Source organism: Haliotis asinina, chromosome 8 (genome assembly GCF_037392515.1).
Source record: "Haliotis asinina isolate JCU_RB_2024 chromosome 8, JCU_Hal_asi_v2, whole genome shotgun sequence".
Taxonomy (NCBI): Eukaryota; Metazoa; Mollusca; class Gastropoda; order Lepetellida; family Haliotidae; genus Haliotis; species Haliotis asinina.
This window is the reverse complement of record NC_090287.1, coordinates 42,814,241-42,838,794: the sequence shown is the minus strand read 5'-3', so window position 1 is coordinate 42,838,794 and position 24,554 is coordinate 42,814,241. Positions and strand designations below refer to the sequence as shown.

The window sequence follows — 24,554 nt, the reverse complement described above, 5'->3', positions numbered from 1 at the left end:
ACCGTCTATACGAAGGTAATGGAATATTTGAAATCCCATGAAGTTCACTTAATTTGAAGCGGCCATACTATACCACCCATGCTTGTCACTCTCCCTGAATCTCATAAGTCTGACACATAAAGTACTGTGAATTCAGCGTGCCTGAGAGGGGCGGTTGGGTGGGCTTGACGTCATGAGTCAGGATACGTATGAAATATCAATTTTATTCAGAAAATTACATATTTTTCCTTATCCTGACTCAAGCTTATATGCTTACAGAATCTGACAGAAAGGGCTTTGGTTCGAGTCAAGCTGGCTTCTGTTGACTGTGATATAAGTATGTCCAGTACTTCCCCCTTTTGGGAACTGTAACAGCGATAGTTTGGACCTGTTCTTCCAATAACCATCTGTGAGATGTAAAGGGGGTGGGGTCACATCCAGTATATATAGAGATATAGATCAGCTGCTAGTCCTGATAGTGCCCAATGCAACAGAATGTCAAGATTTCCCATCAAGACCAGTCGCGACCCTTCTTCATGTACAAGTATCTTCATTACGAGTGCATAATCATAATCAATCTGGCTAGCCTGTTCAAGGCGTGTGCATGGACTCTCAGCTATTGAGCATCTTGGTCTCAACAAGTTGCATGATGAAAGGGTTAGTGAAAGGGTCAGCGCCTTTGTGGAACCACAACAACAAGTGGCCCAAGTTGGTGAATGCCAGTGTTGTCCTATGTCCCGTATGTAGTGATTGGCAAACACCATATTCGATTTTCAAAAGCAGCCCTCCAATTTAGTTGTTAATGAGCAGTTTCTGTGTAGATCAAGTGTTGATGCCAAGGCTCTCACTTTGATATTGGAGGCTCGAAGAGGTTCGAGACCTGCTGCTTTGTTAGGGCCTCCTTATCTAGGCTCCCACCCTTACTGAGATAATGTTGTGTCTCAGTAGAGAGTGAGTGAGTGAGTGAGTGAGTGAGTGAGTGAGTTTAGTTTTACGCCGCACTCAGCAATATTCCAGCTATATGGTGGCGGTCTGTAAATAATCAAATCTGGACCAGACAATCCAGTGATCAACACAAGAGCATTGATCTGCGCTCTTGGGAACCGAAAACATGTGTCAACCAAGTCAGCGAGTCTGACCACCCGATCCCCTTAGTCCACCTCTTACGAGAAGCATAGTCGCCTTTTATGCCAAGCATGGGCTGCTGAAGGCCTATTCTACCCTGAGACCTTCACAGATCCAGTAGACATTGGGATTAATAGATATACGCTGGAGATATAATTTCAATGCTCTGACTGGGCATAATGATAAATCCTGTGTATCATGTGGCCCAAGGATGGGATGATAAAGCCAGGATGTGAAACTGTTTGTCAGGTTGTCCATTTTTGGTGATAAAATCCCATCCCAGTTCTAGATGTACAATCTCGCGATGACTGGAGGCTTGTGTGCGATTGAAGTCAAGAGCATGTATTTCTGACATCCGTGCCACTGTTGCTAGCTCAAGTATTTTTCAACAACAAGTGCAAGCCTTCTGGCACTGTCACGGTAGTCTTTTCTTTCAGGGGAGGCAAATCATAATTCAACACAATCCTATCAAGACGGAAGCCAGTTTTTTTTTAGCCAGTTAATGTAATGTAATTAACTTGTTATTCTTAAAAAAGCTGTTACCTTAATCACAACTCAACACATGGTTGTATTGATATATATTTATCTTAAGACTGAGTTAAATAAAAACAATTCTAGAGATGAAGGAGTCACTTTTCATCACTTGATGGAGGGCACTTGTCCTAGAGAGCAATTTGCCAAGGGGCACAAATGACAGGGGGCAGATAGACAGGGCGCAGTTGTACGGGAGGCAGTTAGCTGCATTGAGACCCAAAGTGCACTCCAATTGTCTGTGTTGGGTTGAGTGACAAGCATGGCTTGTTGGCTTGTCGTGACCATACTGGCAGGAAAGGGAGGTTGCCTATGAGAGAGTGTATTGTATGTCCGCTTCTGTAAATAATCAAATCTGGACCAGACAATCCAGTGATCAACACAAGAGCATTGATCTGCGCTCTTGGGAACCGAAAACATGTGTCACCAAGTCAGCGAGTCTGACCACCCGATCCCCTTAGTCCCCTTAGCTGCATTGAGACCCAAAGTGCACTCCAACTGTCTGTCGGGTGGAGTGACAAGCATGGTTTGTTGGCTTGTCATGTGACCATACTGGCAGAAAAGGGAGGTTCCCAATGAGTGAGTGTAATGTACGTCTGCTTCAATTAGAAGGGAACTTCAAGGGATTTCAAATGTTCCACTCTCCTCACACAGAGGGAGTAGATCAGCATAATAAGCATCAGCCAAGATAAGGAAAAATATGTAGCTTTCTTAGAATAGTTCATTTGATCAGAAAGGTCATTTCAAGGGCAGAGATGGAAAACCAAAAGATAATCCAATGTGAATTTCATACATGTTAACAATGAACACATGAGAGTGTCAGGCATACCACAAAACTACTGCATCACAAATTACATAATGGTCATGAAGAAAGGGCCAGTCGTAGTGACTAATACAGATGATCAAAATTCCATGTCCATCTCACGTTGACACATCAGCACACAAATCTTTGAGCCTGACTACACAATACAATAAAACCCAGAAATATGTTGGGTTCAGAATATGAACAAATCATAACACTGTCGTGATCACAAACATACATTTTCAGCTTAATAAACCAAGACCCAATTAACTAACAAATAGGATTGCTATCAATCCCAATCAGTAGAGAGTTTAGTGTTAATTTTACGCCACACTCAGCAACATTCTGGCTATACAGTGGCAATACTGAACAACAGTGTTGAACTGACTGACTCTTATAACAAAATAAACACTTTTTATATACAGTTTCAAGTACTATCGAGTGATGAACAAAACAAAACATGCATTCACTGATTGGTGTGCTTTCAAACAGTACCTCCAGGGTCAGTCAGGAAGTCTTTGACCATGCTGTTGACTGCTTGGCGGAAATATGCCTTGCTCCACTGTCCCTCTGTCTGGGTCACAGTCTCCTGCAGCCATGCACAAGCCTCTTCCCACTGAGTTGTCCCCCTTTGTAGGCTTTCACAGCGCTCAAATACAGCAAGGATGGATGCCAAATCCTCCACTGTTACTTGTGTCTGTATCGACAAAGAAAGCAGAGTATTTTGATGATGCAAGATGTTGAATTTGGCCTATCTTTCAAAGTACTTCTAATTCCAATGACTGGCTTCGGCCATATGATTAGAGTGACCAAGTACCCAGGACCTACCTTGTCAGTGAGGCGTACAAGGGCCTGGAGCAGGAAGCACTGTATAGCACCCTTCTGTAGAGGCTCCATTGTCGTCATCAGTGTTGTCAACATATCTCTGGATGTACATGAACATGTTACACACAAACCTTTTCATCTTTTGCTTCAATGAGAAATGAAGAAATCTTAAACTTTACACAAATGACAGGGCAAAAGGAGTAAGTAACTTACTTGATGAGTGTTAGTATGCGTGAAGTAAGGATGGGTGTTGGAGGGATGTTCGCCAGTGCCCGACACAGGAACAGCATAGGTGTGGATCCCCAGGTACATGACATCAATGTCTCACACACAGCAGTCAGGAAATCACCTGAGTACGCAGAAGAAAACATCACAATTAGGGCTTTTGTTGTCCAGTTTTAGAACGATTCAGTTTTCTACATGTTTTATAACATTCTGTTGAGGGAGTGGTTCAGCATGACAAGTTAGATGATGGTGAAATCTGAGGCTCTATTTTACACAAACAATGGCAAGTCAAATCGCTGTGAAATCTGAGGCTCTACTGTACACAAGCACTGGAAAGATGATACAGCCATTTTATTGTTTGTGTTGAGATTCAGTAGAGGCAGTGAGGTGCATGTAGTCATGACTGGTTTGTAAATTTCTTGAGCATCCAGAATATTCAAGGAGGGCCTGGACACACAAATCAAAGTTCCAAAAGAGAAACTTCACTGAGTGTTTCGAAGACAGTTAATTCCTCACCCAAATAGATGGATCTACGCCCATCCGCTTGGGCGATGAAGAAGAGAGTGATGACAGCTTGCCTCAGGTCACATGAGACAGTTTTGGAGGGAAAGTGAGGATCCAGATGGGTGAGTGAAGTTTGACTGTTGTTAGGAACAAAGATATTAAAGTTTCCACATAACTGTTGAAAGAGAAAGGGAGATAAGCAACATAGTATGAGGGAAACATAGATAAGGGAAAAAAAGGATTTGGAATGGATATACAAGACTAAAATTTAAATATATCTTTGGGCCAAGAAACAGAGCAGTAGCTTGTATAAGGACAAGAGGTATCCACCCAACTGTCCAAATGAAGAGATTGAGTGACAAGCTTCCAGCAGTCACTTGGGTCACTGGTGCAGTGGCAGGGAGAGGCCCATTCAGGGTGAGCTACTTTTGACAGTTCATTAGAAAACAACTCGACATAGGTTTCCATTGTATTTTGGAAGAGAAGGAAGATAAAGCAATAACATTTGAGTGAGTTCAGTTTTACACTGCACTCCACAATATTCCTGGCTATATGAAGATGGTCTGTAAATAATCAAGTCTAGACCAGATCAATTCCTCAATACAGTGATCAGCATCATGAGCATCAATCTATGCATTTTGGAACCGATGACATATGTCAACCAAACCAGCGAACTTGACCACCCGATCAGTTGCTTTTACGGCAAGCATGGGTTACTGAAGATCAAGTCTTACCAACATCTTCATGGGTCAATAACACAAGAGTCAGGATAAGGAGAATATCTTAAATCATTATGTAACTTAGTTTCAGGTTTTTCAAACTGGCATAAAGTCTCATTGGTCATGCAAGAAAGCACTTGTGACAATTATTTTCAAGAACGTTTCTTTAAAAGATCATTAATTTACAAAACAAGACATCAAACGTGTAATGTTTTGAGTAAAATTGATCTTTTTATACTTATCCTGACTCATGCTTATTATGCTTGTCTCCTTCTTCAATCCGAACAGAGTGGAACATTGAATCCCTTGACGTTCCCGCCATTGAAGGGGAGATAAAATCAACACTCATCCACGAGTAGCCTCCCTTTTGCCTGTATCCTTGATGTTTCAAACAGGCATAGATACGATCCATATGTGTAGCTGGAACAATGTTTGATTACCGGTAATTGTTTGGTGTGTGGATGGACGAGTAGGTTCTTTCACTCTGTGAGACTCAGTGACGGTTGTCCTAGTTCCTTAATGAGTACTAGGAACCATTCTCCCACTGGCCAGCAGGCACAAATAAAAACTGGAGGCAGGAATTCATTCATTCATTCCCTTGCGATGTTGAGTGCAACTGTTGTTCATGCAAATGGATCTGGCACTGTCAATACAAATGTTGGTATCTGTTGAACCTGGTGGCAAATAGGTCTATTTGCGGTGATCTGAATGTCTGACTGATGAGTCCATTCTGTTGGAGATGGTATTAGAGAACGTGACATAGTGTCTGCCATGAAGTTGCATGTACCTGGGATGTGGCAATGGCATGCCTTTACGTGGAGATTCAAGTCATCGAAGATGCTGAAGAGTTGAAAGTTAGCTGTATCAGCATCTGAGATCATGTTGAACTTTGCTTGTTTATGTAAAACGCTACTGTGGAGTGGTCAGAGTGGACCATCAGTTGTTTGTTCCTCAATCAGTCACACTGTGTTGATTACAATTTTCATCTCCAGGCAGTTGATATACAGAGTGCTGTTCGTTGCTCACCCAAACTCCTGCTGCAAACCCATTGTCCAAGTAGAGATCCCAACCTTGTAACGACGCATCTACTTAGAGATGACTGTTGCAGTTCATCTGTGTGAAATAAGTCTCTGTGTAACGTTGGAACAGGAGTAGTTGTAGTCTTCTCTTCAGGTCAAATGCTGCACTGAGGTGAGTAGACCAAGACGACATTGCTAGTGCCATAGTGGTAACGGACAGAGTAGAACCTGCGGTATCATGCGAATATTCTTCTTTCCCCAAATGTAGAGCATGTGTCTGAACCAAGTCTGACTTCATCATTAACCATACGATAATACGATACCATTCTGTATGTGCCATGCTCGTAACTGCAGGAATGTTTAATTTGCTGAATATACATGAAGACACTTGAGGAGGTAGTACAAATAGGTACACGCTTCATCTGTCATGAAGATGTTGGTACCAGAATCACTTCGTCCTCGGATCGTCAAAACTGTAAGTTGTGGGTGCCAAAAAACTGCCATCTGTTGCTGCAAGCCTCCAGCTAAGCAATGTTGAAACTACTGTTAAAAGACCTCTTGTCGCATGAGGACAATCGAATGCTGTTGTACACTGCTATCTCGGTTGTAAATATTGTTTTTGCAGTGATGGAAGGGTTGTTTATCTGTAGATGACATCCTGACATGAGAACACTAGCCCCATTCGGCGCTGGGCATTTCCTTTCGATGTGCAATCAGATTCCAGATGTGACATCACCAGTGTTGCAGCCACATGATCATCATGAAATCTTGTGCAGTCAGTGAGCATGAACCTTCCACCGCTTAATACTGACAAAGGTAGACTGTCCTCGTGTTTGTTGTGTCGGTGTTCTTCAGCTGATGATTATACCACCATTATCTTAATCAGATGGTACAGGTTGACTGTAGTGAAGGGGGTGGTATGAAGCATCAAGTTAATCTTGTTGAATTCCTCACTGTTGCTGCACGGCAACCTGATGTTAGTGCCAAATGTTTGGAGATGAGTTGTTGATCCTTCATCAATGTAAGTTAAGTAGATAAGATCATTTTATCCTCTTTGAAGTTGAAATCTCTGGCATTAACGGTGAATGTTAGTAAACTGATGATGAAAGTGTTGGTCTTTTGCCAATGCGATTACACATGCTCCTGTGAATAATGAAGATCCATGTTCAACCATGATGACAAACTGTATCCAAGGCTGTAGTCTCCAAGCTGTGAAGATTTTCATAAATGGGAGAGTTCACAGAGTGCATCATCTTAACTGTGTCGAGATGATACATCTGCTGGTGAAGATCTTCATGAAGATGTCTCATTCGTGGGGAGGGACGATATCACTGCTGAAAGACTTCGAAGAAGAGCTGGTCTATTGTTTCATCGAAGATCTATTAGTTGAAGACTAGTCTAGGACGTAGATGACTTCAAATTCTTGGGTAGAGATGACATCAATTCTGATGACGACCTCTTCTGGGGCTATGACCTAGTCTCCATGCTATCCCTCCAGTGCCCCCAGGGTATATCTGTCGATTTACGATAAACCTGAAGATCAGCAGTAGTTAACACATGGCTACAAGACACAATGAGAATCAAATTGCCAGACACGACTTGAGATTTAAGTAAAATTGTTTTAGCATGTATTTGAATAGTAAACAAATACAAACAAAATTCTTACCAAGTTCACTGTGAACACTGGAAGAACCAATAACTGTGCAAGTAGGACATAATAATACTCAACAGCCGCAGACAGCTGTAACCTATACCAGGAGCACAATTTCATCAGTGAAAACATCTTACAAGATGAAATACATGTTCACAAGATACCCATCAACAATTTCATATTGTAATGATAATGTAATACAGACCAAAGCTGTACAATGCTAAATTTTGTGTTAAGAGTTGGGAGTTGTATACTCCCCAGGGAGTTGAGATTGAAATACGATGTGCTGTTGAGATTGACATCCGGTGATCAAGGGAAAATACCTAATGTAGCGCTTTGAGCATGCTTTATGTGTGGAATTCAGCGCATTATAAATACACATATTATTATTATTATTATTAAGGACGGAAATATGAACAGATATTAAACAATGTATCGGGGATCAAGTTGACTCCAACCATCTTGTCAGGCGATGGAGGAGAGGGTGACAAGCGTGACCGATCATGTGACCAAACTGCGAGCCAATACACGAGCTAAAGGGAGGCTACTCGAGTGTTGATTTACATCCTCTTCAGTGAAGGGAACTTCAAGGAATTCAAGTGTTCCACTATGTTTGGACAGAAGAAAGAGACAAGCAATTAGACTTCCTTTCAAAAATATCTACTAAAATGTAGCTATTAAATTTCAGAGTGATAATAAAAAAGAGATACCTTTCTTTGCTATTTATCACTTCTCAATAAATAGGCCACTAAACATAAATGTCAAGCATCACGTTGATTTATTCTTTCATAATTATGTCATCATGATTATGTCCAAACATTAACAGCAAGTGGAAAATTAGTTAGGACAAGATACTTTCTTAGAGTTACTTGCCCTGTGGCAAGTGGGTTTTAGAAAAATGTTTGAACACCTGCCTTGTACGAACATTTTCAACATACAGTGCCACTTATTACACATGTGAATAAAACACAAGTATATTCTCCAATTCATCGTCTCAGAAAAGCAAAAAAGTGTGCCTTACCCCTAAGTATGGTGCAATAATGACCTATACTTTTTAGCCCTACGTTTGGTAAATACCAGCATCTTACCTTGAACTCTGAGAGGCATTCTAGAAGTTGTAAGTAATAGGAATGATGAGTCCTTATAGATGATCAACTTCTTTATTATGCAATAGATGTTTTGGTGAAGATATCTATACCGTTTTCAAACACAGCAGTTTATATGTATTGGGTACATGAAGGCTAACACATATAACATCATCTTACCTTGTCTCTCCTTACACTTCAGCTGTGTGATGCAGTTGGAGAGGAAGTGAGCTAGGCTGTCTCCAACTGGGGGACAAGTCCCAACCTCCACCCCAGGGGGCCTGGCAACAAAGGCAGGAGAAACCAACCATATTGGTCAAACAAACAACTATTTCAAAACTCACATCAAAAGATCATGAATGAATGTTAGAAGTTACATTCTTGAACAGTACTTTCAACGGAAGAGCAGTTTCCTGACACTAATTATCTTACTGTTGGACTGGCCGTATTATTTATTATTATTATCATTATAATTGGATATATACACAGCACACATATCCATGCAACTATTGCTTGCTCAAGGCACTGGTATTGGTTTCCAACGATCATTGGATGTCTGTCTCAGCGTCACACTGTATTATCAGTCTCAACTCCCTTGGGAGTATACAACTCTTGCTGTCACTAGGCACACTAAGTTTTATTGTGGCTCTCTAATCAAAACGAGGTATCCAATTCACAGCTGGGTGGACTGAGACACACAGTCACTGTACTTTGTCCAAGTTTACTGCACGTTGCTGTACCCGCAACTAGGTGTATGCACGTATTCATTTGGCCACCATCTGGTCATATACCAACAGATTTGTGGGTTCTTTTAAGTGCACAGGGTTGTGTACTGCACACTAGTGTTTGTGACAACATGGAAAGAGTCTGCACACAAAGTTGACTCAAAGGTTTTTACACCTGGTCACATGTGGAATTTTAATATGTGCATTTATATTGTGCCAAACTCCACTCATGAAGTGAATGCTCATAGCGTTAACAGTCAAAGCAGGCATATTATTACCCCGGATAACCCAAGCTACCTGTTAGGTGCTAGAAGGTTATAGTCACATGACTTATTCCACCGGGTACCCATTTTCTGCTGGGTGAACAGAGGCAATTTTGAACAAACTCACATGCCTAAGGTGAGACCACATATGTCATGTGCTTCATTGTGGGGCAGGACTGAAGTCCTACAAACTCTCAGGAGTCAAGCTATGGTCACTCATCCGAGCACTGTCCACGCCTATTGCTGCTTAAATTCACCTGATTGTCACCTGAGCTTTATGCACAGGGCCAATGATAGCATACACATCACAGTATCCTAAACAACAAAGGTGAAAGCATATTTTCATGTCAGTTTCAGTCTAAAATATTTCATATAAGTACCTTAGATAGAGCCTAAGTTCTTGAAGAACAAGAAGAAGGTCGCCAGTCAGGAACTGTAAAAAATATCCAGAACTATTGAAAAAGAATATTTAAAATATTCTGAAATGTGCAAAAGAATTTTATGCTGATCCCATCAACCGCTGCTTTGTTAGATTCAGGACTGCTTATCTACAAACTAGTGTGCCTTCAGTACACCTCAGGTACTTATGTAAAATACTACTGGTAAGCTATACAAACATGTACAAGCATGAAAATGTCAAAGCTAAGCTTACCCCCTGCTGGCCTTGCTCTAGGAGAGGTACAGATGTCAGGTCCATGTTCAGTGCTGTTTCCACCCCCCACTTGATGATATACTGACTCTCATGCTGGTAGCATCGCCTAAGCACCGTCACTAGCCAGGATGTGTGTAGGCACCAGCCAGCCTCTGTCCACATGGAATAGTTCACAATAGAACACTTGCAATGCATACTTCTAAATATCATACCTTTATTGAAATCTCGAGTCCATGGTCCCTAACAGCAATTAATAAATATTCATGTTATATTCAACCTGTTTTCCAAATTATTTGTTAAAGTCTAATATATATGGAATGCACTTTGGTGTCCGACTCTGAAGGACACTATGTGTTTATATGTTGAGTCCAAGATACAAAGTTCATTGACTGTTTGTTACCAGCATGAAGCTGTTTGGGATCATTATACTATTGTCCTCTTTGTGGAACATGACCCTAATACATACAGGCATGCTTCAACTGGGATTTGACCCAACAACCTTCATTTGCATAACCAAGGGACACAACTCTTCACAGCAAACTTCTGGGATTTACATGATGTACTAGTCTATAGCTCTGAAGACTTTAAGAGCCATAAATCACCTGCATTGGCAGCAGCTTTCACAAGTGACTGCATCCGACCTAGTAAGGGCTTTATTACATGAACCTGCAACACCAAATACAAACATTCACACAAACGTAGTCAATGAATCACATCAGTGAGGAAACAATTCAATCAATGACACTATATACTTGTGACTAGAACTGACTACATGAATTTGCCTATACAACCTATACATTGTGTTCTACTATCATGATTATTACTAAATTCATCTGCAAATCATGCCATGCCCAGTTTATTTGGTCCTTAGCTATCGTCTGCTGTGCATCAATCACACAGCTGCTAATCATGACTTTACACTGATCCAGGTATCCTTCTCACATTTCAAATCAGTTGGGTTTCACTGTATCTACTCACATAAGATCTGCTGTGCATCGGGACCAGAAATCTTCATAACAATGTTCATGCTCATACGAAAACAAGATTAAGTGAACATGGAGAAATATTAACCACTGGCTGGTCAACAACATAGACTAGCCTGGCAGAACACAAGATAGTGCCACATCTCCTGACATCAAATGGGTGCCGGTCAAATCACCCCAGCGACAAAACGCCCCAGCAAATTTGGTCAAATCGCCCCAGATATTTGGTCAAATCGCCCCAGGTTTGGTCAAATCGCCCCAGTGGGGTAGTCAAAACGACCCAGTTTCTTCAAAATGGTCTGATATATGCCATAAATGCATGGTTCTTCATGCTATATTCTTCACATAATATTGTGTTATATTATTAGTAATATCCCATGCCTAGGCAACACCGTAATACCAATTATTTGGTAAAGAATTACAATCTGAATACACTTTTGCTATTTACAGATTTTTTGGCATTTATATTTTTTTTATTTTTCCATGGAACATTTTGGTGTTAGTCTCATGGTGGGGTTGGCTTTGTTTCCGGACCAGAACTCAAAAACCTTTCAATATTTTCCTGCAAAACTTAGTAGATATATCAGTCAGAACCTTAAGTGGTGGCTTTTGCTATGTACAGGTTCATGTGATGTATTATTTTCTCGGTTTCCATGGAAACGTTTTGGACCTAGTCTGAAAAGTGAGAGACGTGTTTCGTTTCCAGAGCAGAACTCAAAAACTTCTTAATATCTGTCCATAAAACTTTCTAGATATGTGTGGCAGACCCCAAAGTGGTGCCTTTTGCTCTCTACAGCTTTTTTAGGGCTTCTTGCCATAAGGCAGAAGACCTATTGTAATTGCTGATGTTTTTATTATTATTATTATTATTTATTTTTCCGCCGGATTTTGTTCCAGCCCTACAAAGAGCACCAGTGGACAGAATCCCTTGAAAAAAATCAGGCAGATGCGCACCGAGGTGTAGATATTCCCCATTAAAATCTCTAGGCTGTGGGCCCAATAGCAAAGGGCAGATAAATCAAAATTAATTCAAAATTTTCAATTTGAAATGCAAATATCTCCGAAACTACTGCTGCAATGACTACCAAACTTCTTGAGCAGATGCACAATCAAAATGTCTACAATTTCGCCTGGACGGGTCGAGTCGCTAAAATGCACCGTTTGGCCGCTATTTGCGATTGAAGTTTTTGCTGCTGTTTTTCAGCCCAATTCTGACTACTTTGCTCCCAAAATCTGCTGCACTACAACTACAACAGCTACCGCTTTCAAACTTGCCATACTTTGTCTCTAGGCACCTCCCTACGCAAAGACATCGTCAAATGTGATTATGTGTATTTGATGGCCGCCATATTGGATGCTACTTCGGGGCAAAAGTTGTCTACAAAAACGTATACAGGCTTCTCTGTGATTTTTTTTGCAAGCCAACCTTAGCAGCTACAACGCTAGAAATACATGTTCTGAAGTTGCCTTTGGCTGGTGAACATTTTTTGTTCTTAGTCATATATCAAAAGTCACACGATGCGGCGGCCATATTGGATTGAAGCTGTTGAAAGGAAATTTGCAGATTTTGTGAAGTACGCATTTTCCGCAATCCATAACTCTGAAAGTTTTGCCAGCAGAGCATTGAAATTTTGCAGATATAGAATACCTACCTAAGATATGTAGCAGGTGAAAGTTTGTTGCGATATCTTGCTTAGTTACGGATATCGAGATGTTTACTTTTGTTGTTTATTTTCAACTCAGATGTATTTTCAAAAAATCGCTGCACCATTACTATAACAGCTACGCAGCTACAATCTTGCAGTGTGCAGTAACGTGATGTGATGAACAAATTTTGTTCTTTGATGCATGTCAAAATGTAAATTGCTTGGCCGCCATATTGGATTTCCTCAGATTCTTATGACACTACATTTGAAACGCTGTAGCTACAACAGTTCTACACAGAATGACGTGAAAATCGGCACGGTGCATCAGCATGAGATGCTTAACATTTCGCGTTCTTACATGTATATCAAAAGTTGCATCGTTTGGCGGCCATATGGCTTTGAAAATTGGAGAAATCTAATATGCGTCTAAAACGGCATAAAACAGCATATAACTCCATTGTTATTGATCCAATCGCTTCCATATTTTGCATGTGGCTTGCTCATGCGATGCCGAACATTTTTGGGCGGGGGTCAAAATTCGATATCTCTAACCGTTTGGCCGCCATCTTGGATTGAAGTTTTTCGTTTATCGGGGTATCCATAGCAACAAAAGTTGACATCCCAATGACTTGATTTTTACAGCATTGTTACGCACAGTCAAGGGAATGCTATGTGCAAAATCTCAACTCCGTACGTTGAATAGTTTCCGAGATAATGGATATACAGTATTTTGACAGACAGACATACGAACAGACAACGGACAAGTTTGTCAGCAAATCTAACCAGCGCATATGATACAGCGGGTCCGGGCAAAGCAGAAACACTAATTCCTTTCAACCTAGATGCCATAGCATTGTCGTCTTAGCTCGCGAAAAAAAGTGCTTTTTCTTGTGTCTAACCAGTTAAATGACCTTGACACGTGACCTTGGTGACCTTGACTGAAAATATTGTTTGTTTGGCATGCTATCAAATGCAAGTGTCAAAACCCCGAAAAACTCAAAAATAACATTTTCTTATTAGGGCTTCTTGCCATAAGGCAGAAGACCTATTGTAATTGCTGATGTTTTTATTATTATTATTATTATTTATTTTTCCGCCGGATTTTGTACCAGAGCTACAAAGAGCACCAGTGGACAGAATCGCTTGAAAAAAATCAGGCAGATGCGCACCGAGGTGTAGATATTCCCCATTAAAATCTCTAGGCTGTGGGCCCAATAGCAAAGGGCAGATAAATCAAAATTAATTCAAAATTTTCAATTTGAAATGCAAATATCTCCGAAACTACTGCTGCAATGACTACCAAACTTCTTGAGCAGATGCACAATCAAAATGTCTACAATTTCGCCTGGACGAGTCGAGTCGCTAAAATGCACCGTTTGGCCGCTATTTGCGATTGAAGTTTTTGCTGCTGTTTTTCAGCCCAATTCTGACTACTTTGCTCCCAAAATCTGCTGCACTACAACTACAACAGCTACCGCTTTCAAACTTGCCATACTTTGTCTCTAGGCACCTCCCTACGCAATTACATCATTGTTAAAATGCTCCGTTTTGACGGTGATACAGACTGTATTAGCTAAAACGAAGACACAACGTTTGAGACGTGCCCTCTAACGAAAGGAAAGAGTGTGGTGCAAATATTCTAATATTTCTGCTTAGACCGCGTTTAATATCTATCGAAAGTTCTTTCCTCTATGGACACATCACCATAAACAATACTAGCCATCAACATCCCCAAGTTTCTGCATATTAAGAAAGTAAGCACTACTTTTTATCACCGACGGCCCATGAATATGCGGCGGAATGTGCCAAAAGTTGGTGCTGCATTTAACGTTTAACCCTTGCAAAGAGCACGAAAGTCTGAAGGAAAGCGGGAGGTCGAATACGGCCGCTCCTTCAAACGTGTGTCTCACCGGACCGCACACCGGCACTCACTATTGTCTGTAAGTTCAGTCGTTTCGTTCAAAGTTGGCGATATGTATGAATTCTGTGTATATAAGTATAACGTGCCTTTGTGTATGTCAAAAGTACTAACGCTTACCAGATATATTTGATCTGAGCTTCAATTGAAACTAAGTAGAGTAATGTGCTGTAAGTCCTTTTATAGGCCTATAAATATATCTAATAACTAACTGAAAATGCGAAAAAGTTAAAGGTTTTTGTGTGTTTTGTAGTGCATACGTGGATTCATACAAGTAAATTCATCAACAAGCAAAGGCCGACGCGTATCGGTCAATATCCCATCTGTTCTAAGCGTGGGGCCTCCGATGAGTCTCCTTGCCTAAAACAGTGTGGATATTTAACGATGCAGCGAGGAAACCATGAATGTAACTTATGATTACTTATATAATATTTTCGGTCGAGTTTCCGTATTCTATCAATATTATAAATACTTTTACGTGCATTTGAATGGATTTCAAGATCAAGACTTATTGAAAATCAGTTTACTTGCATCTCTCTCCTTTTCACCCTCATTGTCACTGCATGAGCATGAAATGCACGTGAAATTCGTTCCAAGTCGCGAGTAAACAAATCTGCAGCATCTGGCTAAGCAGCGGTGTGTTAGGCCGACTTGCTCGTATTATTTCAAGTTCAAACTCATATTTTTTATTAACGAGTTTACAGATGTTAGTAGTTCAGCTGGCACACAATGTGCGGAAAGGCATAAACCGACGTTTAGCGTCTCAATCCTATTTTATGAGGAGCACTTTCATGGTGGTTTTTATCGGGAAGGTTGTTGACTCAAGAGACACTGAAAAACGGAGCATCGTGTGTGTAGGATAGATGGATCGAAAGATCTATCCTTTAGGTACAAAATCTGATTGCTGTCTTACCTTGAAAAATTTATTTCAAAATCACAAATGAATATGTTCACTTGGTTAAATACAACAGACTTCCTATAAATGCGCCTAAGTTCATGTACTTTTCAACTCAAAGCTCATTAATTGCTTTTCCATAGATACATTAATTTCAAACTGAGTGATAAACTTTTCCACGTTGAAATTAATAACGTCTTCACAGGGACAGTTTGGTCTACAACAATCATACATAATTCATCTGATTAAGGTTGTAACGTATGCGTGAACTGCAAAGTTCAGGGATTGTACATTGTTAACACCAAGCGACTATTGTCGAAAGACAGTACGATATGTAATATCTGTAAGTAATCTTTTTGTGACTGGAGGCCATTTGTTTTCAAAGGCATTATAGTTGTTGATCTTTCAACTTTTCAGTGGCATAAAATTGTCTATGTTATTTATAATTTTAACCATTGATAAGGTGCTGCCCTTTAGATTGCATACAAAAATATGCCTTTTGTTCGGTAGGATTAAGTGATTCAGCAGGATATATTTGCCTGGATGGTTAAAAGTAACTGATTCGTATCCAAAGTTATATCGATATGAATATGAGCATTCAAAAATAGTTCCAAACTCTCCCATATTGTTTTACATATTCACATTGACAAGTCTTTCTGGTCAGTTTTACATAAAGAGCAAATATCATCGTTAGTTCATAAACATTAATTCCTTCTTAGTATAGATGCGGTGTAGAAATTCTAGTGGAATTCTATAGCTTTAATATCTTTTGTACAACACCGGTCCTGGAGAAATATACTAGTATTTGTCCATTTGGAGAGGTTAGATTAAAGCTTTCCACTCACTTATCACACACAATGAATAGGTTGAGTTATTCAATCATGTGGGTGCTATATCTATGTATATCTTTTTTCTCAAGACGTTTTGACAAATATTTTCATTGCACGTGGACTAAATTGTATTTTTCAAAGTGTGTCTGCACTGTGTAAACCGACTTGGAATGTAGCAGCATTGAATCACATTCACATTTCCCATTACTGGCAGTAGTATCTATCTAAATTATCTGTAGCCATGACTACTATTGGAAGTACGACACAGATGCAAATGGCTGTATTGAATAACATCCAAGAAGCCCTCATCGTTGCTTGCAACTATATTTGTGATTTATTATTTTCTTGGTTTCCATGGAAACGGTTCAGACTTAGTCTCAAAATGGAGGGATGGGCTTTGTTTCCGGAGCAGAACTCGAAAACCATTTCATATCTTTCAATAGATCTTGGCAGATATATGATACAGATCTTGAAATTGTGACTTTGCTGGTTACAGATATATGGCATTTATAATTTCCATGAATTCCATGGAAACAATTCAAACTTAGTCTAAAAAACAAAGATTACTTGTCCTCTCAAACATGTGAGGGCCGGGGGAATATGTCATCTTCTGATGACTCTTGTTTTGATAAGTATTATACCATACTTGTTGACCAAAGCTATGTATTTACGGCCTCACTTTTTGACAAGAGTAATTAAAAAAAACCCAGCAAATTGTTTTCATAAGTATTATACTATACTTGTTGAGAAAACCTATGCATTTATGGCCGCACTTTTTGACAACAGCAGCTGTAGATTGTTTTGATATGTATTAAGTCCCATACTTGCTGACAAAAACTGTGCATTTACGGCCAAAAAACATTTTATACAAGCCTTTCATTTAATTCTTGTAATTTACAAAAGCGTAGATAACATGCAAGTAATTGGTGTTATAAGTGTTGTCTATCCATGAATATTACTTTTGCTCTTCTCAGTTTACTAGTTAAATATTTATCAGAAACATTACTACATAGTATTATGTGAAGGCTGTAACATGGAAGTTTTATACAGATTGTAATTCTTTACCAAATAATTGGTATTACGGTGTTACCTAGGCATGGGATATTACTAATAATATAACACATAATATTATGTGAAGAATATAGTATGGAAGTTGACAAAACCATGCATTTATGGCATATATCAGACCATTTTGAATAAACTGGGGCGATCTGACCAAACCTGGGTCACAACTATCTGGGGCGATTTGACCAAATTTGCTGGGGCGCTTTGTCGCTGGGGCGATTTGACCGGCACCCCATCAAATGTGAGAGAGTACACCCTGAAGGGTCCACACCTCACATGAAAAGAGTGCTTTCATTGGTATTCTGCTACCTTACATCAAGGCATCTTGGTACATTATCACTAAATGTACTGGTAAAATTAATTCCCCTGCGCAATTCAAACTTTGCACCTAGGCTATCTGTTTCTTGCCATATTGGGGAGCATTTACACGCAATCAAGTCAGCAAGTGTGATCACCATGGTCACTTGATCCTTTTTGTCATAAACATGGCTTGATGAAGACCAGTTCTATCACACATCCGCAATGGTTTACCTGTTATGTGTCATGGCTTTTGTGGAATACTTGCATTACTAGTAAATTAACTGACTGACTTCCTACCTAGAGTTAAAAGTTGCTGAGCCTTACTTGCTGTCTTTTCAAGAATTTTCTTGGAGAACATACTAACAGCTAAGTTGGAGAATTGTAGTGGTATTTGTCATCAAGGCCTGCAACAATGGTTGCCAGTTGTAACTGGCTACACATGCAACAGATCAATCTTGACATTGCATTGTTCAACTCCATAATGTCAAAATTTCATTTTGACATATTGCACAATAAGTAACTCAAACTTGTGATACGATATACTACAACCTGTAAACATGGTATATGAAGTCGTTGCTGAGAGTGACATCAAACTAATCAGATGCATTCATAAAACCTAAGAACATACCAGCAATGAATGCATTAAGACACTATCACCTGTTTTTCTTCAAGGGTTTCAACCAACAGTATGTAGTGCTCCCAGATGAGGGCCAGATCTCTTTGGGCTGAAGTTTTCCACTGGAAGATTGGCAAAGGTCTGCCTGTTGTATCAGTATTCACATCTACATTGTTCCTTTCACAGGTGTCTACAATCCTCTTCAACAAGTACAATGAACGTTTTCTTGACACTGGGTTTACACTGTACAAGCCCCCCTGAAGTTTCTTCCAGAAAGTGTCACTACATCGTAAATCCTCTCCAACCTTCTGTTCAGAAACAGGAAAATAAAAATCTGCTAAGCTACAAAACATGACAAGTGTTTTATCTTCAGACTGGTTCTGTTTGACTGTTTGGCCAAGTGACTGAGTTTCTCTCCACAACATGGCCAGTTTACTATCTGCAGTTCTGGGATCTTTTCGAAGTATAGGAGAAAGGACACCACTGACAACTCTTGCAAATAGCTTATCTGACACAAAAGAAAATGTACCAATAAGCTGAGTAAAGATCTTAGTTAACAGGTCACATACTTCAGGATCAAACATTGTGTTCTTATTTCCATTCATGTATGTCCTGAGCAGTTCCACAGTGCATGAGACACCCACGTATTCATCATTATGTTGTGATGTGCCATAAATCCCTGGACTGTCATTGCAAAAGGTCTGCAATGCATCAACACAGTACTGAAGCACTTTCACTACTTGGCCTGATGTAGAATTTTCTAAACTTGTTACAAGGAGTTCACATATGGCAAGATGAGCCTGATGCGTTGATTCACTGCTGGAAGTATGCATCGATGACTGGAACAGTCTCATCATGGGTATGCATACACTCCAAATGATCGAGTCAGTTTCTGAAACTATGTCTTCGGGGTCTTGGGTATATGACTTAATGTTCTTGACTAGTCTGCACAGGATTTCTAAGTTGGCTATATATTTCCCATCCGACGTTATCTGTTCGTCTGCATGTTGTACGTTCCTGCTCAGTTCATGAATCAAATGTTTAATGATTCTTGTGCCATCAAAGTCTACCAGGTGACTGATATGTTCAATAATTTCATCCATGGTTATCGCTACTTCTGAAATCACTAAATGAAAGAGTAGTCACCCACGATTCCTTGACTTGGCCGCTGATACACCACGCTGGTGGCCATGCACTCATTGCCTAAAACCCGGACCAGGCTCTGAAACCGGTTAATACTAAAATCGGATTTCTAGCCACTAAAACGGAACACTGGAGACACTTTTGATGGATATCAATTTCTGCAAATAAATAAAAGAGATTGTTTACTATTCATTATGTCTACTTTGAAAAGAAATAACACATCTCAGTATCAGTGTGCATGCCAGTCAATAAACAATTCAGAGAAGTTTTCGGGTCATAATTAAACGCATTCAATGTAAATAGTGCATTTCTTTCTGTTTCAACGGATCTCTTCTTTCTCGGTCTCTGACTTATTGAATACGTTTTAAATGATACAACAACCAAATAAGCTCTGCTTGTTTGGGAGAATGAACGTGTATAGAAAGTGTGTGTAACATCAGCCATATTTGTGATGACACTGTCTCAGTACAACTTCAATTACTTCTGAAATAGCCATCAGCCACATGTGAGTCGAATCCACACTCACAGGGTGGGGCATGATCGAAAGCTGTGAATACACGATGTTGTTTAGAAAGTCTCCAAATGGAACATTATGTGTAATTACAGATTTGAACACCAAGGTACTAGAATCCCTACATTGATAAGAATTGCCGAGACATTAGCGTGACATCCTTCACATGGAGATCTCCATTAGTCATGGTTCCAGTGAACTGACAGAAAATCGGTAAACAGACCACACACTTCAATGTAACCTAAAAAAAGTAAGTCCAGAAATGCTTGGAAAATGCTTTAGGCAGTTGTCTGATTGTTTCATGATGGTTGATATTTCAGTTTCAAAACTCATATGTAAATCATTCATACCACAACCTACTATGACATGTGAGTAATCACGATATGTCATTTCCTAATCATAATGATTACTCGTAAAATATCGAAAAACATAGAAAAACATCCATGCTAGAACACTTTTAAGGGACATACTATACTGTGGCCCACTTGGTAGGCAGACAGGGTGACATGTCAGGGACCGTCTCAAAATATCAAGAGCCAGTATCATTGCTGGTCGAGGCCTTTTTATGAGTGAGTTTAGTTTTACGCCATACTCAGCAATATTCCAGCCATATGGCGGCGGTCTGTAATTAATCGAGACTGGGCCAGACAATCCAGTACTTAACAACATGATCATCGATCTGTGCGCAGTTGGGAACCGATGACGTATAATATAATGCTTTTCCATGGGTATCAGGACTCATACTCGTTTACATTTCTCAACATAAACTTCATGAAAGGTAGACACGTGAGATGTTAATCAATAGATGAAATATTCAACACACATGAAAAAGCAAAAAAAATATATATATATATCTTTGAGATGGCCCCTTGTGCCAGTAGACAGCATTTCCAGGTGAGTCCACGGTCCGTCGAGATATCTGACTGAGAGACCTAAGAGATATCTGACTGAGAGACCTAAGAGATATCTGACTGAGAGACCTAATTGCATCTGTAGTCTGTTCAGTTGTTTTCAGCAGCTAGCCGTATTTTTCGTAAGTTTTGCCCGATTTTATGAATAAACATAGTTTTCTGGATAACTTCTTACGCATCCCACCGAATGCCCAGTTAGGCCAAAGTGAGTTGTGTTTCCTACCTACTTTTTTTCTGTTTCCGACAGTAAACCCTGCCATATCTGACGAGATGTTTCGCCAATTGTTTCTCCAGTATGAAATAATTTGGGATAATTTTGAAATGAATTGTTTTGCAGATACATTAAGTCACATGTTGCCAGTTCAGTGTTACACAAAGCGAAACTTCTATGGGTGGACAAGATTATCGACGCGTTTTTAATTAAGACTTTCTAAAGTAATTATTTTGAATATAACTACCACAACAGATCCATCTCTTTCACATATTTATTTTCCACACAACAAAACTTGATACGATAATTGAGGCTCTATGAATAATTATAGTCTGTACTTCAAACCTACAGTTAGTACTTATGGTATTTACGAATGTTGTTAAAACGCCAAACTTTACACCTGGGAAGTCACCCCTCAAGGTTGTGTTTTCATCTGAGGTTTAATATCCAGCTAGGTAGAGTCGTACGTGTATCAAACATATGCTTTTATCTCGTGTCAAATTCATCATATTGATATTGAATCCAAAGGGCATTTTCCTAGCATTTCCGGAAGTGTACGAAAAGACATGGTAAAGCATTTCGGTCCAATGAAATGTATGTTACCATAGCAGCGACTGAACATAACGGATTGTCGCAGTGTGCATTCTAAACTAGACGTGAAAACTTTACCCATTACACTTAAAGATCACATATACTCCAGTAAGGTACAAATACAAAATCACTTGCTGCATCGCTATAAATGAAACCCCGCCATTAAAACTACTCATTTTGACCTTTAATTAACTTAAATCGACCTTTTTGTGAACAGTGCACAATTCTCAGTCGCAAACGAAATTTCAACCAATCAGAGCGGCGCGTCTCCGTGACGTAATTGTAGGTATAGAAATGAGGGTCTGTGCAGTATTCATCTACATTTCAGGGGTTAAACTATTTCGTTTACAGGTTTGTACAAACCTGAAATCGCGAAAACTGTTGTGAAAAATGAAAGCTATATGTTCTCACAATCTAATATGACTTAGTTTTGTCTCCTGCTTTGCCTAGTTTTCGAGTTACCACCCTTGTTTTCATAGACGATTCTGTCAAAATCACTTGGTGTCGCTAGGTTGTAATCCGTGTTAGGTGGTATAAACCAAAACGTTATTTGTCATCATTCTATTGATGCTCAGTTAATGAATTTGTAACAGGTATAATTAGTGGTAACGCCACTTAGATTACCCGACATAGGCCCCCATTTGGCATTTCTTTTGTCTGGATCGATCAAAGGATTAATCGATAACACCGATAGTTTAATGCGGATGTAAATGGGGTATTTGTCAAAAGGTAGTGTTTATGAAGTCTTTGAAGGGCATTTAGAAGTGAAATGCATAAAAATGAAGATTTTTATGGATATCAACTTCTTTATATGAGAACACAACGTTTCGGAGTTAATGCTTACTCCTTCATCACCTGATGAGTGTTTATGTATGTACATTTACTAATCTATACTGAATACACTCTGTCGTGTCTGTGTCTATGTAAAACAACACCCTTCTTTCAAAGGATTAACCGCCAGCACATTGATTGATTGATCATTATTGGCTAACTAAATAACTTTTTAAAAAGAATGACACCCATTATGCATTTAGTTGCCATGTGTGCTATCTTGGGTGACCAATGAAACTATACGGCAATGTGAAAAACCTGAAACGATACATCACGTTTTCGTATATTAGACTGTTAAATGTTGGGAAATCTGCAGATGAATTATATATCACTCGTTTTTGTGGATATTGATGGATACATTCCTCGAACAAGGTAATACCCTGACATTGCTGCTGTAACTTTAATTTTAATATTTGCATTTTTGTTTTTTTTAAGTTGTCGTAGCTTTCAACAGAATCGTTGTTTTCGTCGTCAAGTGTAATGATGCAGACGACATACACTAGTGCGTGCGTGCAAATTATGATTCATATAGGAAAACTATGAAATGTCTACATATTACATTCCTGTTATACATTCGCAGATCGCTTCTTTTTATTAAGTTTCAAAATGCATACAAGTATGATTATAAAGTAATTAGGATTATGACACCAAGTATAAAGACGTATATTGACAAGTGTCTACATACTGGTGAGTGAACGTTTACAAACTAAGTAAATTTAGCAAGTGAGGAAATTTATCGCGCAGTATTTTCACTTCGAGACCGACCTCGCTTAGGTTATGTTACAGATTGTGTCATTCTTTTGGTAATGATTCAAATACATATTTAACTACTAGTAGAAAGTAGTTTTGATTTTCTAACTTGATGAAAACAAACCATAATCACATTAATTCAAATGGATTTGACTTCATGATTTTCAAAAATGGCGGCGCCCTGTCTTAGGATGAATGCTATTTAAGTTTCTTTTCACCGATTTACAAAAGCAAAATTACGTTCTACTGGTAGTAAAACATGTATTTTATTGATGGGCAGTAGGATATCCCATGACATTGCTTATAACATAACAATTTCACTCTTGGAAGTGAGGTGGAGGTCAATATAATATTGCTTGCAATATAAATGTCACTTCGACCCCCACCTTGCTTCTGTCATGCAAAATCATTTTGGCCATGATTCAAATGCATATTTATCTACTAGTAAAAAGTATTTTTGATTTTCTAACTTGTTGAGAACAAACCATAATCTCAATAATTCTAACGGACTTTAGCCCGTGACTTCACGATTTTAAAAAAATGGCGGCGCCCTGTCTGATGATGAATGCTATTTAAGTTTGTTTTCACCGACTTACAAAATCAAAATTACTTTTAACTGGTAGTAAAATATGTATTTTAATAATGGACATTAGGATTTTACATGACATTGCTTATAACATTACAATTTCACTCTTGAAAGGGGTCAATATAAGGGGTCAATATAATATTACTTACGATAATATTGTCACTCGACCACAACCTCGTTTCCGAGGAAGAAAGCCTTATATTCATGCAAAATCATTTTGGTCAGCAATGTGTAGCAAGCAGTCTTGATTTTATAAACGAAACTTGAACTCCCTTTTTATATCCTGGAAGCGTGGTAGAAGGCGAACCATCCGATTTAGTATATACCACAGGCTTCCACAACGCTCACTTCGCACACACAAACAACCAGTTTAAGCACAAACTACGGGGTCCGGTGGAAATCTGTGCATAGTGACACCATCACACGACCCCAAGGAGCAATTGACGGCAACACAATTCGGCATGTCTTTGGTGACGTCGAGGAATCAGCGAAATGACGAACTTCCTACATAGTCCAGGAGGAGGCAGCTGAAAAATCTGATGTCGTAGCCTCCCCAGTACTGATTTGGTTTGACACTATTTTTAGTTAGTATGATGTCTTGGGCTCATGAAAAGGCCTGTAATATTCTCAGATTGTGGTATCAGGTTTTTTTCACAGGCCAT

General features: G+C 39.4%; 1 protein-coding gene across 1 annotated transcript in view; it reads right to left on the bottom strand.

The window, feature by feature from the left end:
- The window catches only part of LOC137293532 (probable methyltransferase TARBP1), a 46,822-nt gene extending 27,240 nt beyond the window's left edge, over positions 1 to 19,582 (bottom strand). The window contains exons 1-8 of the mRNA XM_067824135.1: positions 18,400 to 19,582; positions 10,708 to 10,771; positions 10,106 to 10,257; positions 9,834 to 9,886; positions 8,646 to 8,746; positions 3,476 to 3,611; positions 3,266 to 3,362; positions 2,933 to 3,134 (exon numbers count right to left, since the gene is read on the bottom strand). Coding sequence (XP_067680236.1) covers positions 2,933 to 3,134; positions 3,266 to 3,362; positions 3,476 to 3,611; positions 8,646 to 8,746; positions 9,834 to 9,886; positions 10,106 to 10,257; positions 10,708 to 10,771; positions 18,400 to 19,461 — 1,867 coding nt within the window. The 5' untranslated portion in view covers positions 19,462 to 19,582. The remainder of the gene's footprint in view (positions 1 to 2,932; positions 3,135 to 3,265; positions 3,363 to 3,475; positions 3,612 to 8,645; positions 8,747 to 9,833; positions 9,887 to 10,105; positions 10,258 to 10,707; positions 10,772 to 18,399) is intronic.
- Positions 19,583 to 24,554: the final 4,972 nt, after the last annotated feature.